Source organism: Canis lupus, chromosome 18 (assembly GCF_011100685.1).
Source record: "Canis lupus familiaris isolate Mischka breed German Shepherd chromosome 18, alternate assembly UU_Cfam_GSD_1.0, whole genome shotgun sequence".
Taxonomy (NCBI): domain Eukaryota; kingdom Metazoa; phylum Chordata; class Mammalia; order Carnivora; family Canidae; genus Canis; species Canis lupus.
The window spans coordinates 41,429,887-41,446,217 of NC_049239.1; the positions used below are offsets into that span (position 1 = coordinate 41,429,887).

General features: G+C 35.2%; 1 protein-coding gene across 1 annotated transcript; it reads right to left on the reverse strand.

Annotated features, from left to right (window-relative positions):
• Positions 1-7,837: 7,837 nt before the first annotated feature.
• On the reverse strand, positions 7,838-8,782 carry OR4C59 (olfactory receptor family 4 subfamily C member 59). Its single transcript, NM_001388633.1, is given in 1 exon segment — positions 7,838-8,782. A coding segment is annotated over 1 exon segment (945 nt).
• Positions 8,783-16,331: the final 7,549 nt, after the last annotated feature.

Sequence of the window (16,331 nt, forward strand, 5' to 3'; positions counted from 1 at the left end):
TAATACCTTCTTTACCACAACCAAGGCTGATAAGTATCTTTTTATTCACAAAGGTAATTTTTTTAGTTAGTGCAGATATGGCATTAAGTGTACAACACTTTTAAATAACTTTAATAATCCCTAAATAAATTGTTGTGCCCATTTCTTTTTCAGATTGCTTCATTGTATGAAGAAAAAACAAATTTGGGTAAGGAGATAGAAGGGGATGATTTAAACTAATCTAATAATTACAGAATTCTTAGGCTCTCCACTTCCCTTACCTAGGAGTTTCTAAGAGTAATACCATTTTAAAATTAAAATGCTTCTTATATATAAAATTAAATCAACCTTTTTTCATATAAAAGGAATTTCCACAATTAGTGTTAAAACTTTGACAATGGAGAGTGCACTGTCTTCATAGTTTATGATCACGAGGTTTTTGACTTTAAGTCACTTAAAAGATAGTTGTCCCAACTACAATGTGTCTTAGTGAATTGGATTCTAAAACATTAGAAGGACTATAGTGGAAAAATCAGTGAAATATGAATAAAAACTGATGTTTCATTAAGAGTAATATATTAATGTTCATTTCATAGTTTTGACTTATGATAAAATGTAATGATAATATTTGGAAAACTAAGTGAGGGGATTATAAGAACTCTCTATACTATCTGTTCACATTTTCTGTCAATCTAAAATTACTCCAAAATATGAAGTTAATTAAAAATAATATAATCTTTCATTATATCAGTTTCTGCTGTCAAAAAGTTGGCAATTACAGCTTCATTGCTTACTAGGCTTGTGTCTTTGAAGAAACCACTAAGCCTCAGCATCCTCTCCCATAAAATAGATACAATAACACTTGTTCAAGCTGCTGGTCCACAACAGATAAGACAGTTATTATGAAGGTGTTTTTAATGTATAATTCAAAAGGAAGATGTAAAATATTAATATCAGCATTATTTTTAAGCAGCATCTATACACAAAAAGTAAGCTGGAAATTTTAATCCATCATAAGATAAAATATATGTTTTTAACATCATGGTTTTAAAAAATATATTAATTCTAAAATTGCAGTGAAACTGCTTCATTCATGTAATCATTTGAAAAATATTTTTGCAAGTATTTCCAGAATGATAAACATATTTATATTCCTCATAATAGTAACTTCCACCCTAAAAATTATTCTAAAAGTGAAATAGGGTGGTGTAATTTTTCATAATGGAAGATGATGTCATTTATAATAGTGAAAATTTAGAAATATCTAACATAGTCAACAATAGGAGGATGCTTCTGTAAATCAGACTACTAAAGATTGATAGCACATGATGCTTTCAGTGAAACACTAAATAATGTGAGGACATGAACGGTGAAGCATTTTTACAATATCTGAAATGAGAAAAACAAAAAACTATAATAACTCTGCCCATTTATACATTTTAATATAATTTCAGAATCAAGAAGTGAGCATATAAAAGTAATAGACTTATTTTCAATAAGTATCTAGACATAACTATATGAAATTTGAAATTAAAAACTAAGGTTTTTTTAAGGGTTTATGTATTTATTTGAGAGAGAGCATGAGCAGGAGGGGCAGAGGCAGAGGGAGGGAGAGAGAATCCCAAGCAGACTCAATGCTGAGTGTGGAACCCAAGGCAGGGCTTGATCTCGAACCATTGAGATCACCACCTGAGCCAAAAGCAAGAGTCTGATGCTTAACCCACTGCACCACCCAGACACCCCTAAAAATATGATTTAAAATCCCTAATACCATCATTTTCCATCAATTTAACAGTTCGGAAAAAGATAGGGCTTGAAGACAATTTTATTAACCATCCAGTAAAATTAATTTGTGTAGGTGGAACTAACATGGTAACATGACATAGATTCTTAAACTAAAAAGGTTAAACTATTATAAACTTTTCATAAATAGGTGTATCATGGGCCCAAACTTTCCCAAAGATTTCCAGGTCTATCCTTTCTTGATAGCCATACTCTTTAACATGCTGGGGGTGCACCAGAGATTGCTCAGGGACCCACATGGCCATAAATTAGACTATGGACCATCTCTTGGGCTGTGATCCTGGGAACTCATCATTCTGAAAATAATAGAAATTCCTGTTTCAACTTTGAAGTATATATTTAAAACTATAAGAGGAATTAATTGTAAGGTCATCATTATAAGTAGTATTTTGTAATTATATTTCAAACAGTAAATGTAAGATACAGTTTTAGGTACCTATATGTGCATATCAGTCATATTTTCATGTATTTTTTAAATACATATAGTTATTGTAAATTAAAAGAATAGTTTAAAACTCAATTCTCAATTATTCTCCCCAAATTCCTAAAATCTACTGTATTTTTGATCCAGGATTAATATTTATTTCAGCAATAAAAATATTTATTCTTTGTCTAATTAAGCATATTCCTTTCCCTATAATCTGGGAAATATGTTCTCTTTAGATTTCAGATCCTTTTCTCTCTTTTCAATATTGCTCTGCTGATTCCCCTAAATGTTTTATACTCTTACTATTTTATACTCTTACTCTTTGTGGAATTAGAAAAAACAAAAATAAAAAACTTTCTCTCTTTCCACCTGTATCCTACCTGGTGGATGCCTGAGCTTTCTTTTCTCCTGTTGTCCAGTTATTTAGCTCACTTTAAGAGAGACAAACTACAACAACTAGCACTAAAGCAGTCAGAGCTTCAGCTATTTAAATATTGAAAGATTCTGAGGCAGAAATCTAATGTTATTTTTTCTATCAAAGGCGCTTAGAGAATAAGTAGATGTATTTAAAATCAGAAGCCTCTGCTCCATGACTTGAATAAGACACTTGCTTACCCTGTGAAATGTATTTCTCTGTGCCATTTTTCAGGCATTTGTTGTAGGACTATAGAGCTCTGTATTAGATATAACTCTGCAAATAGTTAACAGCACTTAAATTTGCCTGCACTTATCTCAGTGTTTCTTACAGCCTCAAAAAAAGTCTACCTTTTAAACTAAAATGTCATATTCTGACAGCCTTAGAGGATGAATGATAAATGAGAACATAATTAGAAAGAATAAATAAAATACAATTAGATGTCTAGGACCAAAATAGGTACTTGTTGCATTAAATAGTCATTTGGATTTAACCTGAAGATGAAAAACTAAAGAAAGTTCTAAATTCATTAGATTTTAAGTAATAGATACTCCTAACCCTCCAAAAACGTTTGCATTCTAACAGCTACTATTTATTGAGCACATATTATATGTCAAGTGCTGTCCTGTGAACATGCATTATTTTGTTTCCAAATCCTTTTAGCTTTTTAATATATAATCTACACTAGAAATGAAGATTTGGGGCCAAAAATGTTATGTAGCCAGCCCAAGTCTACAACAGTTAAGTGATAGACCCACGCTTGCATTAAACTTGGTAGTTTGTACCACAACACCCATACCTTTAAGTACTACATCACACTTTAAAATCCTCTCTGAAAATGCAAAAATATAAATCATAAATCTCACCATTTTTCAGTTTCTTGAAAATTCTGGTGATGACAATTTCCTATGCTGTATGGAGGAAAGTCCATTCAATGGCTGCCCAAAACGTGAAACATGTTTCCAAGTCTTAATTCTACCTGTAAGAGAGAGAGAAAGAGCATCTCTAGCAGATGAGGTAGAGAATGTCCCCCACTGATTTTCAAGCACAATCTTCAGCATTGTCTCAGGGAAAAACAAATAAATAAGTAAAAGTTTCTTCCTTGATTTCCAACTGGAATTTAAAGAAGTTTCTCTGAGAGGTCATGAACCTGTAGAATTGCTTCTCAGTTCTCCTCAGTGTTTGGAAATTTCCAGTAAGTATGATTTTTCAAGACACAGTTATCTGTGGTTTGATTTGTTCAAGTATTTGCAAAACTTTTATGTCTCCAACCAATTAGCTTTTTTTTTCTTTTTTTCAAATTCTCCTGGGTTTCCATTGAAGATGCTTTCCATTGCCTTCCTTTTCAGGAATAGAAAATTGTGTGCACTGGGATGGAATACAATATCTCTGTGCAAGATTAGAGCACAATGCCTGTGTCCTTACTAAATACCAAAGCTGGGTTCGGAATAAAGCACACCACCAATCCACAAGGACCTGTAGTATGCTAAGATTAGAGTAGCAACAGGTGCTTGTTAAAGATTAACACATTTTATGAATAATGTGCAAAGATGTGTGGACTAATCCAAACTCTTCTTTTTCTTCCCTGATTACTTAAGCTAAATATGCCATGACTTTAAAACTAAAAATACAACTTTTAGAGATTAAAGGAATTTTTCTCTTTCCATTTTTTTAAAGAGAAGGAATGACAAGTCTGCTTCCTCTGAAGGAAGGTAGACCTGGGATTGAAGCTTGGGAGAAAGTTGGACTTAGCCCATGAGGTCCCTTTAGAGAAAGTCCATACCAAGGAATGTTTTACTCTATACATTCTTGTATCCTACTGATTTTTATGCCTATTCACATTTGACAAATAGAAGCAGAATTGAAGTGATTTGTCAAAAAAAAAAGTAAATATGCAGAAGCACCTTCACCTGTGGTGTTGGGGGAGGTGCTATTCACCCATACTATTAAGGGACAGGTGTTATTTTCTTTTAATTGATATTTTGTAGAGTTTTCCCAACCAGAAGAACCATCTGACCAGGACCACACTCCTGGAGGAGATGGTCTTTTAAACAAATGACTCAACAGCAGGACTCCAGCAATTAATCCTGGAACCCTGGTTCCTACTTTGAACCACACTTGGTATCTTCTACTTTGTTCCATGCCCTGCTTTGCTTAAACCTTTATTATTTGATCCCATTAGAGGAAATGAGTGGGATAATGCTGAAATAATAGTGTGAAGATAGGATGGGACACATAATATAACAAGCACGTTATTTATGCAAATATAAGATGAAGCTTTAAAAAAAACTTTACAAATCAAAAAAGAAAGAAGACAGACAGGCACAAAGATATGTATGAAATGGAGGGATGGTATATTTACTCTTCCAGAATTGATCCAATAAACCATTCTACCCACAGATTTAAAATTATATCTTCATTATTTATTAAATTACAAAATTCATCCCAAATTTCCAAAGATATATGGGTTAATTTCTGGGCCATTTCTTCTGTCCTTTAGAGTTTTTTTTATTAACAAGTCTACAGCAAAATGTTTACAAGGCAGAGTTTTATGGTAGGCTCTGATATGTAGAAAATTCAGTCCCCTGTCTCTATGTCCCTCACATTGTTTTTATTGCCACAACTGTTCAAACATAGCTACACGTACATACAAATTTTAGATTTGGTTGATCGATTTCCACACAAATATGCTTTATCATTCTTTTGGACTGTTATTAATTCATCACAGAAGTTGGTGTCTCTAAAATTGGGGCCTCATCTAAGGTGGGAAGAGCCAGCCAAATATTTTTATCGGACCTCTACCTAGGTAAACTCTCAGGATGAGATATAGTGAATTACTGCTGGAGTTCTAGAATTGCAGGTAGAGAAGAGGTACTTGGTTGCTTATTGTCTGATTAGAGCACAGAAAGATTCATCCCCTAAGCCTCTGTCTTCCTGTCCATATCCAGAACCCATATCTTGTGTTCTCTCCAGAAACATGGTATGTTGGAATAATGCCTCCTGCTTGACATACTGCCCTCCTGGAACCAACATCCTGGGCATAGAACCTGGGATACTTTATAGGTGCAGTGTTTCTAAGGCATCTGGTTGAAACCATGAGTAACATAAAGAGTCAAAGAGCTCCCCAAAGGAGGAAGGATGAGACCCATGGAATCAGGTTCAGGCTGGATTACCCCACCAAAAGGCACTGCCCAAGCCCAGACACTGGAGACTCTAGAAAACTTCACAGAAGATATTTCCAAGTGTGAAGTCAAGAACAGAAGCTTTGCTTACCCAAGTCTAAGAACAGTAAGGTGAAAATATAGTTTCTTCTTATCTATGAACATAAAGAGTTGGTCACGCAGATGACTGGAAGAAAGTATTCCGGGCTGACAGAGTAACCTATATAAAGTCCCTACAGCAAGAACATAACTGGCCAGTAAGAGGAACAGAGAGGTGCCAGAGTAACCAGAGGAGTCATTGGGGGTTTAGTCATAAGTGAGGAGATCCGAATAATAACAGGGCAAATAGCTACTTAATTTTTAGTAATTATAAAGCTTTTAGCTTTTAACCTAAGTAAAATGAAGAGACTTTTCAGAGTATTAAGTAGAAGTGTGGCTATCATCTGACTTAATGAGTTTAAAGAATAGGATATTTCTGAGTACAGTGTTGACAACAGAATATTAGAGCAGAGGTTGCCAAGATAAAAGTAAAGAGAGTAGGTATAAGGGAATTGCAATAATTCAGGTAAAAGATGACAGTGGCTTGGAACTACAAAAGGTTTAAAAGTTATTAAAAGTGGTTGAATATGAATATGTACTGAAGGTAGAGCCAACAGAATTTCCTGATAAATTGGAATAGGGTATGAGAAAAAGAGACCAAATATGCCATCAGCTGAGACAGAAAATGTTGTGAGTGGAGTTGGTTTAGAGATAGGGGAAGAATCTACTAGTCATTCAAGTGGAAATGCCATGAAGGAGACTGGATTTCCAGGTCTCAGCCTCAGGAAAGGGGCCTGAGCTGGAGGTAGTAATTTGGGAATTGTGGTCATATAAGTGAGAATATGTCATGGTAGACTGGATTCAATGATGGAGTCCATAAGATGAGAAGTGAGGAAAGACTATTTAATTTAGTGACACAGATGTCATGGTTGACCTTGAAAAGAGCATTTTCAATATTGAGTACTGAAGTATGCCTGAATAGAAAGAGAGAAATGGGAAACAACCATTACAGAATCTCTTAAATTTTGCTACAAAGAAAAGGAAATGAGATCGAGGGAAGATTTTATTTTAAAGAAGAAAGAGATAACAGATTGCTTCTTTTTTTAATAATAAATTTTTTTATTGATGTTCAATTTGCCAACATACAGAATAACACCCAGTGCTCATCCCGTCAAGTGCTCCCCTAAGTGCCCGGCACCCAGTCACCCCCACCCCCCGCCCTCCTTCCCTTCTACCACCCCTACTATGTATTTAATGTGAATTAATATGAGGAACCTATAGAACAGATAAGAGAAGAAATTTGTGAAATTGAACTGACAGATAATAATTTCAGCACAAATGGTAAGAATAGCTCTTATATACATAATAAAAGATGTAGCTTTTGGACCTCCTTTTGATAATAGGAAAATTCCCAAATGCAGTAAAAATATTTAAGTCTAGGAATATCATTATGATCCTTCCAGTTCTTTAATTCTATAATTAAAACAGAAAAATTATCATCCTAAATTTTTTACAGAGAACAATTTATTTATGCTGCAATGGGCTTTATCTTCTTTTTTGATATGAGGCAACATGAAGACATGTCAAATGAATCCAGGAATGAAGAGGTAAAAAGTAACTGAGGGGAATGACCAGGGAAAGTCATCAGTAGAAACTTGTTTAAGGAGGTGGGAGTTGATCTGAAAATGGAAAAAAAAAAATGAGATGGAACCAGACAAGCAAAATCTCAGAGAAAAAGAAGTCCAGCCCCCAGCAGAGTAAGAACAAAAGCCCTGAGACAGCACCTGAATTATTGAAAACCAGGCTTGAATTATTCAGAACACAAGCTTAAAAAAAGGAAAAAGAATATCCAGAGTCTTGTAAGTGATGAAGCACAAAATGTACTGGAGAGGTAGTAACTTGATTGTAGTATCTTAACCGGATTTTCATATTTAAAAGATGCCATTGGCTGTTGTGTACCCAATGGATTCGAATGAATAGGGCGGGAAAGACCTATTGTCCTTGTAAAAAAGATTAGTCCTTAGCATGTGAGCTAGTGATGCCCAGGATCCCTTGTTTCACCAGTTTCCTCACGGCATTTTTCACCTCTGAATTCCTCAGGGTGTAGATCAAGGGATTTAACATGGGTGTAACAATGGTAAAAGACACAGCCATTGCCTTGTCAATGGGGTACGTGGCCACAGGCCGCACATATAGGAAAATGCATGGCACAAAGAACAAGACAACCACGGTGAGGTGGGAGCCACAGGTGGAGAAGGCTTTGCGCCGCCCTTCAGAGCTGCAAGACTTCAGAGAGCAGAGGATGACCATGTAGGAGGTGATGAGGATAAGGAAGATGGTCATACACATCACCCCACTGTTGAGGATGACTAGGATACCCAGGGTGTGGGTGTCCATGCAGGCCAGTTTCAACAAGGGAAACAAATCACACATAAAGTGATCAATAACATTGAGGCCACAGAAGGGTAGTTGATACATGAAGAGAAGCTGTATTGCTGCATGGATAAACCCCCCCACCCAGGCCCCTCCCAGCAGCAGGCAGCACATCCGAGGGCTCATGATGGTCATGTAGTGCAGGGGCTTACAGATGGCCACATAGCGGTCATAGGCCATCACGATGAGAAGGATGATCCCCACACCACCAAAGAAATGCTCTGCAAAGAGCTGGGTCATGCAACCTTCTAAGGAGATGGCAGTGCTCTTGGAGAGGGAGTCCACAATCATCTTGGGAGCAATGACAGAAGAGTAGGTAACATCCAAAAGGGATAAGAAAGTAAGGAAAAAATACATAGGTGATCTCAGACTCTGACTTGTGATCACAGTTACCACAATTACTAGGTTTCCCAAAACCGTGGACACATACATGATTAGAAACACAGCAGAGAGCATTTTCCGCAGCTCTGGGTTCTCTGTAATGCCCAAAAGAATGAATTCAGTCACATTTCTTGGATTCTCCATTTACTACGGGCTGATAAATGCACACTGCTCTGAGCTGGAAAATCTACAAAATAACATTAATTTTAATTAATAATCACTGAGTGTGTGGGACAATTTTTGCACTGTGTCTCATAATCTCTTAACCTACTTTTTTCTCTAGCCACTAATACAGCAACCAGCTGTTAACAGTATAGCCTGACAACAGCTTTATCTTAACTGATCCCTCCAAAAACACGTCTGTTCCCCAGTACATCCCTTATCTTCTGTCTCAATATTTTCTGCTTGAGACACTTAGAAAATCCTACTTCATCATTCTGGAGCATACTAACATCTGGAAATATGAAGGGATTAAGATACTTTTAGGAGATACAGATGCAATGAAACGCCGGGACTCCTGCACCCCAATGTTTATAGCAGCAATGTCCGCTATAGCCAAACAGTAGAAGGAGCCTTGGTGTTCATTGAAACACCGAGGATAAAGAAGATGTGGTTTATGTACAATGGAATATTACTCAGCCATTAGAAATGACAAATACCCACCATTTGCTTCAACATGGATGGAACTGGAGGGTATTATGCTGAGTGAAATAAGTCAATCGGAGAAGGACAAACATTATATGGTCTCATTCATTTGGGGAATATAAATAATAGTGAAAGGGAATAGAAGGGAAGGGAGAAGAAATGGGTAGGAAATATCAGAAAGGGAGACAGAACATGAAGACTCCTAACTTTGGGAAATGAATTAGGGGTGGAGGAAGGGGAGGAGGGCGGGGGGTGGGGGTGAATAGGTGACGGGCACTGAGGAGGGCACTTGACGGGATGAGCACTGGGTGTTATTCTGTATGTTGGCAAATGAACACCAATAAAAAATAAATTTATTATTAAAAAATTACACTTTCCAAAAAAAAAATAATAAAAAAAGAAAAAAAAGATACTTTTAGGAAATCCTAGATCATTAGTAAGCAGGAGCCAGTGAATAAATGATAACCAACTTAACACAATCTTGGATTAACTTTTCTTTCTTTTCCTGTTTCACACTCCCCATTCACTGCCTCCATTCTGTTTTCCAGAATAAACCACCTACATACAATCCCTTCTCTCACCCTCTGACTTTTGGTAACCTCAAGCTAGATAGCTGACATTCATTTATCACTAGACACAGCCAAGAGTCAAGAACTTAGAACATTTCATATAAATTCTTTCATTTACTTCATATATTTATTGAGCACCTAGAATGAGCTAGTTGAACACTCTATAAGCTAGGTCATATCCCAGGGACTCCCCCACTTATTAAGAATGATGCTTGAATTCGTCCACGGGAAGTAGCATTGAACCATCTACTGGCAAGGTGGGTGCCAGTTCTGCCTCCAGAAATGAAAGTGCTATTGTCAGAGCCTGACTGCTATTCCTCTGGCATCCGGGCGCACATATCCCAATTACCATCTTTCAGCTCTCTCATTTCTACTCCTAGACATTCTTTAACCAAACCCAAGAGCATAGCCATACCTTGGACTTAAGTTCAATGTTGAATCACTGCCTTCAGATCCTCTTTGTAATAATGCCTTCTTTTTCCAGTGATCCTGTGAAATACCTTTGCTGAAAGGCTGTTCATATAAAGTGAGGAATTACATTTCTTCATTTGTCTACTTATTACCTAGACAGTACATATTTCCATTCTATAGCACGTCCAACAGTGTGAGGGATACAGGAAGTACCCTATCCATAAAGAGAGAGAGACAGAATAAACACTCCTGAAACAATGCATGTACAATATAACTTCCAGAAGGGAATTTATCAGTATGATCTATAGATTTCAAAGAAGATTAAATAAGCTAAGCTTTGACATTATAATTTAGAAGATTTGGGCAGCCCCAGTGGCCCAGCAGTTTAGCGCCTGCCTTCAGCCCAGGGTGTGATCCTGGAGACCCAGAATTGAGTCCCGCGTCTGGCTTCCTGCATGGAGTCTGCTTCTCCCTCTGTCTGTATCTCTGCCTCTCTCTCTCTGTGTGTCTCTCATGAATAAATAAAAAAAAAGAATTTAGAAAATTCTAAATTTATAATGTAGAAAATAAACAAGAAGGACAACAGCATGAGCAAGGCATGAAGAAAGGAAAAACATAACACATAGTCAAAATATGTGGGCACATCACTCAAACCTACTTTTCATTCTGGACCTTCTATAGGGATCTAATTAACTGAAAGCTATACATTCTCTTTAAAATTTGGTTGCTTTTTTCAGATTTGTTATATTAAACATCATTAGCTCCTAGCACTACAGTTTAGGTTTTGCTATTTACAATAATAAATATTAAAATGTGATATTAAGTTAAATTATATTTTAAATGTGTATTAAATGTTATACTGCTTGTGATATTTTTGATATCTCATAAAACTTAGTCACAAACACCCCTACTAACCCTAGTTATAAGGGTCTTGAGTAAGTACACCTAACTGGACTGGAGTTGTATTGGGAATAGATAGTAAGATCTATGTAAAATTTCTGATTTTCCACACTACTGTCAGTTCTCACTTCACAGAATACAGGGTACACAGAATAGACCATACAACCTCTCTGTGCCTCAGTTTCATTTTCTATAACATGGGAAGGTAATGTAAGGATTAAATAATTTATAAATGTAAAGGGCTTAGGTCAGCTCTCCATTTTTTTCCTAGAATGAGGAGAAGGATACCAACCATAAACTATTTAAAATAGATCTTCTGCCTTGGGATCATGTGTTCACATACACTTCTAGCAAATGCTTTTAGATTCTATTAGAAGTATACACATGCTTCTACTAAATACTCAGTTTAATTTTTATAAATTATAAAAGTAAGACCATAGCCCTTGGAAAATATTTTGTATGGATAAGAGAGTGATAGAAAGTTTAAAATCAAAGGACCACGCCCAACCATAAGCCCTATTGGACTCTCTATTGACAGTTTAGTGCATGCTCTTCAAATGTGCATTTGTATGTAGGTATATTGAAGGTATACATTGTTTATGTGTTTTAGTCTATATATGAGTATATAAAATATAATACTATTCTTGAAACTTTAATACTTTGTATAGGCATTATTTGTCACAGTTATAAATTTTCCTACATTTTAATTTCTATAGATTATTCCCTTTTATGATCATACCATAATTCATTAAACCAGTACATTTTTGCTTGACATTTATGTTACTTCTAGCATCTGTCTTATACACAATGATGCAATGAACATCACTTTACAGAAATTTTCACTTACTGGTTTGAATATTTCTGTTGGAGAAATTCCTAGGAATGTCAACACCAAATAAAAAATATGTATATGTTGAACTTTGATCGATTCTGTAACTTTGTTTTCTCAAAATCCTGAAGTATCTTTCATTCTCATTTACAGTATATTAAAGAGTAGTTTTCCCCACAGCCTTACTCAAACTAAATATTATCAATACTGATTATATTAACCAAATGATAAGATATAAAATCATATCTCACTTTAATTTGCATTTAATCATTCATTCATACAATTTCATTGATGACCTAAACAATAAATATATTATTGATCTCCAGATGAACCTAAAGTAAATTTACATAGTAAATTTTACATTGAATAAATTTACATAGTAAATGTAAATTTATGCAATGTAATATCTATGTAGAGATAGTCTATACAAAGATAAATCAAAATAATAATCATAAATTATTTAGAATGTGCTATGTTGCAGATATTTTTATAATATTTGATACATTTTCCCATTTAATTATGATATCTGGCTATAGTTAGACATATTTTATGGCTGAGAAAAAGTATAATAATTAACTTGCTTAAGGGTTTACAGTTAAAAAGTGATAGAACCTAGATTTTAATCCAAGAAGTCAACTTTACAGCTGATACATGTTCTAAGGATATGAATTTATTGTAGAGCCAAATAATTCCTTTGATAAAATCCTGGACCACAAGAAGGTGATAGCAATGTGTTTAGGGATGCCTCTGGGATGTCATTTTTAACAAGCAATCAATACCTCTATGTTCCTGAATATCTATATCCAGAGCATATGCATCATCAATGGAATATGTATCTAATTAATGGCTTTAAAATGATTATTTTTGTCAGTAAGTCTTCTTAATTAATCTTGCTTTCCTTGAGAGATGAATGAAGATGGAATTACCTTTAACAGTACATTTCTGGGTTGGAAATTACTGTACTATTGAAGATACAAAATTTCATGTTCTCTTGAAATGTTTTGGCGGGAGTGGGGGGGGGGGGGTCTGGATCCCTGAACAACCTTTCTTGATTTCATGACCACAACCCCAAGCATATCATCAGTATCTCCTTCAGCACCAACACCAATAGCCTGCCATGGACAGAGCTACTCATAAATCACTGTGTGTGTTTATATAAAGAAATGTATTTTTTTAAGAAATGTATTTTTAAATCTAATTCATCTTTACATTAAAAATGAAAGCCAAACATTTGATTATAATTAATTAAAATAGAAAGAAAAACATCTTTCTCAAAGGTGATTAATAGAGAAATCATAGTTAAAAGAACTTGGTACAAGAAGAAAACAGAAGCATATAAAGACACATACATGTGTATGCATGCACACATACACACACACAGAGTTGAATGAAAGAATGGAAACATAAAAATCTCTCTAAAGCCACCTTATACATACCAGCTATTCTTGTTCTTCCCCTTCCTAAAAGCACATCCCCAAAATACAAACACACTCTTATAGTTGCTAATCTCATGACCTGGATTAGGCAGACACTTAAATTTTGATAATTTGAAAAAGAGATTAAAATAAATCTAGCTAAAAAAGTGTTGATAGCTTAAGACTTTCCATCCTGAAGTCCAATTTGTGTATATAGACAAAACACGTGAAGTACTAACACATTTTAATTGTAATTGTGTATGTATATATAGTTACTCAGTTATTTCAACAATTTCAAAAATAGTAGTTCAAATTAATAAGAACATGTTTAATACTCAAGTACTTGTTAAAATCACCTCCAGAACTCAATCTGATGTCATCTTTGTGACCTCCAAAAGCCAGTTACCTGATGGTCCCAGTAAGTAGAAGGCAGAGATTATACAAGGAAATTTTCCAAGATAATAAGGTAATCAAAGTACTGGCCATCTACAAAAGAACTACTTACATAAAATTTCATCTACAAATCATGACTTACTAGAGTTTTAACTTAGCAGATCCCAGCATAGAGGCAAGTAAATCAGGACCCATACTGGGAACAAATCATCTAATTGTTTAATGGGGAGTTATTTTGATAACTATAGTTAGGGCTATAGTTTCTAATGATTTTTAAAGAAATTTTTAAAGCAGATGCTCTTTGTGTCCAAGGACTTAAATAGGAAACAATCCTTGTAGATGGCAGAAGAATTCAAATTTCATCTAAATAGGAAAGATTGGAGGGAAAAAAAAGCCAGTTAGCTATTTACAAAATCATTCCTGGAACTGTGCCCACCATTTGGCTGTATTCTGAACTTAATTCGTAAACGGTTTCCAATCCACATCTTAGAAGAAACACCATTAATAAAATGTTCCCCTTTGGGCAATAGACTTGACCTAAAAGAGGGCAGGATGCCATTTTCAAACGGCACAGAATTTCAAAATATGTAAGCTTGCATCATTCCAACTCCATGCCCTTGAGGTTGCATCTCTACTGACTGAGCAGCTAATCACCATACCAGTGAATTCCTATCCATCCCTGCAGTGATCCGTTTTTCCCAAGGGCACAACTTCATTGGAGCCAGGCCAGGTTGATGCTCCACAAACACACTAGATCCTGGTATTAACCATTCAATTCTCTGCTCCACAAGTAAGCTCTCTTCTTCAATAAGAGAATGACCACACGACAATCCATCTGCCTAATGACATAAAGAAAAGTCAATACCCCAAGGAAGTCCTGGGACAAAATTTTTCTCACTTAGTCTAGTGTCCCCTTCATCTTTTAAGACTATTATTAAAACTGTGTTACATTAAAGATTAAAAAATATATACTTCAGAGAGAAAAAATAAAGATTCCATACATTCTCACTCTGTAACAATTAGAATTCTCAAATAACATGCTTTCAATTTGGAAATATGTCTGTGGAAATGAGATCATCAAGTGGCTTTTCTCTGACACAAAAAGAATCAAAGAACTACAAGTAGCCTGGGAAGCAGAGGTCAGAGGAGAGCTGAAGGGAAGGAAGTGACCCCCAAAATAAAGGACAGAATGCCTCAAGGACAATCTTCCCAATGAGGCCAATAAACAGTTCTGTTTTGGTATTTTTAAGTCATGCTAGCAAGGAGTACTGTGAAGTGGGAAGAGTAGAGAAGGCAGTGTCTAAAAGACTTCATATTGTTATTTAATCCTTATTCAGTCTCATTTTTTTGTATAAATGGTATAAAGATCTATTTATTCAAATTTATTACATTAAGAGCCTTAAAGTATGTAAAGCACTATCAAAATTTATGCATCCCAGTCTTCAATAAAAGTTAGCTCACTCTCTCACTTAATGCCTGATATTTTCACTGAATTAAAAGTCCATATAAACTGCTTCGTGCTGGGCGTGGAGACTGCTTAAGATTCTCTCCCTTTTAAAGAAAAAAATTCTCTCCCTCATCCTCTGCCTGTCCCATTCCTCACATGCGTGCTTACACTCCTTCTCGCTCTCAAATAAATAAATAAATAAATAAAGTCCATATAAACCAAAATATCCTTGTACAACAGATGCAAACATTATTTATCTTATTAATTTTTCAGAGTAAATATACTTACTTCCATGTTGTTTTAAATATCTGAAATAATCAGATGGCATTTGACCTTCATGAGAGAATCTTGATGATGAGATTCTTTAAAAAGAAGTAATCTTAACACTCCTCAAAATTATTCACAAACCAGCAAGACTCCATCTCCTGAGAGCATTAGACTCTTATGTTTCTCCTTTCAATTCCTATGGCTTCCAAGTTTCCTGTTGACAATTTATAATCTGTGCCTCTTTAACCTTCTCACATCAGATACTCCTAAAACACAATTGTTGTCCCTACCTTCCCTCTTCAAATATTCTCTTTTGTTTTAAGGTAGAAACAACATTTACTCAATACTTTTCCTAACTTTATCCCTTGTCTCATTATCTCCTATCTAACTGTCAAAATAAACCACTCATTATTTAGTCTGGATTCTGTTGAAATGTTTAATTCTCCACCAGCATTTGCAAACCTGATCATTTTTAATAGGTTAAGTGCTGCTATAACATCTCCCAGGCCTAGACTTTGTGAGAAAAGTTTCTGTCCCTTACAATTTAAGACAAACATGATAAGCTGGGATATGCAGTCACCCTCAAGAACAGTAAACCATGCTCTGGTATTACTATATGGTTAAATAAGAAATAGTTCCAGATGACCAGTAAGTTTGAGAAAGGGACATTTGTGAGAAGCAACACAGGTTGGAGTGCTATAATCAGAGAAACTTTGTTCCATAAAGCATTATGTAGTAATGAAGAATGACCTGATCTTTTCCGTGTGCACAGAGGAGCATTATTGCTTAAATATGTTTCTATATGTGAGACAAAGCT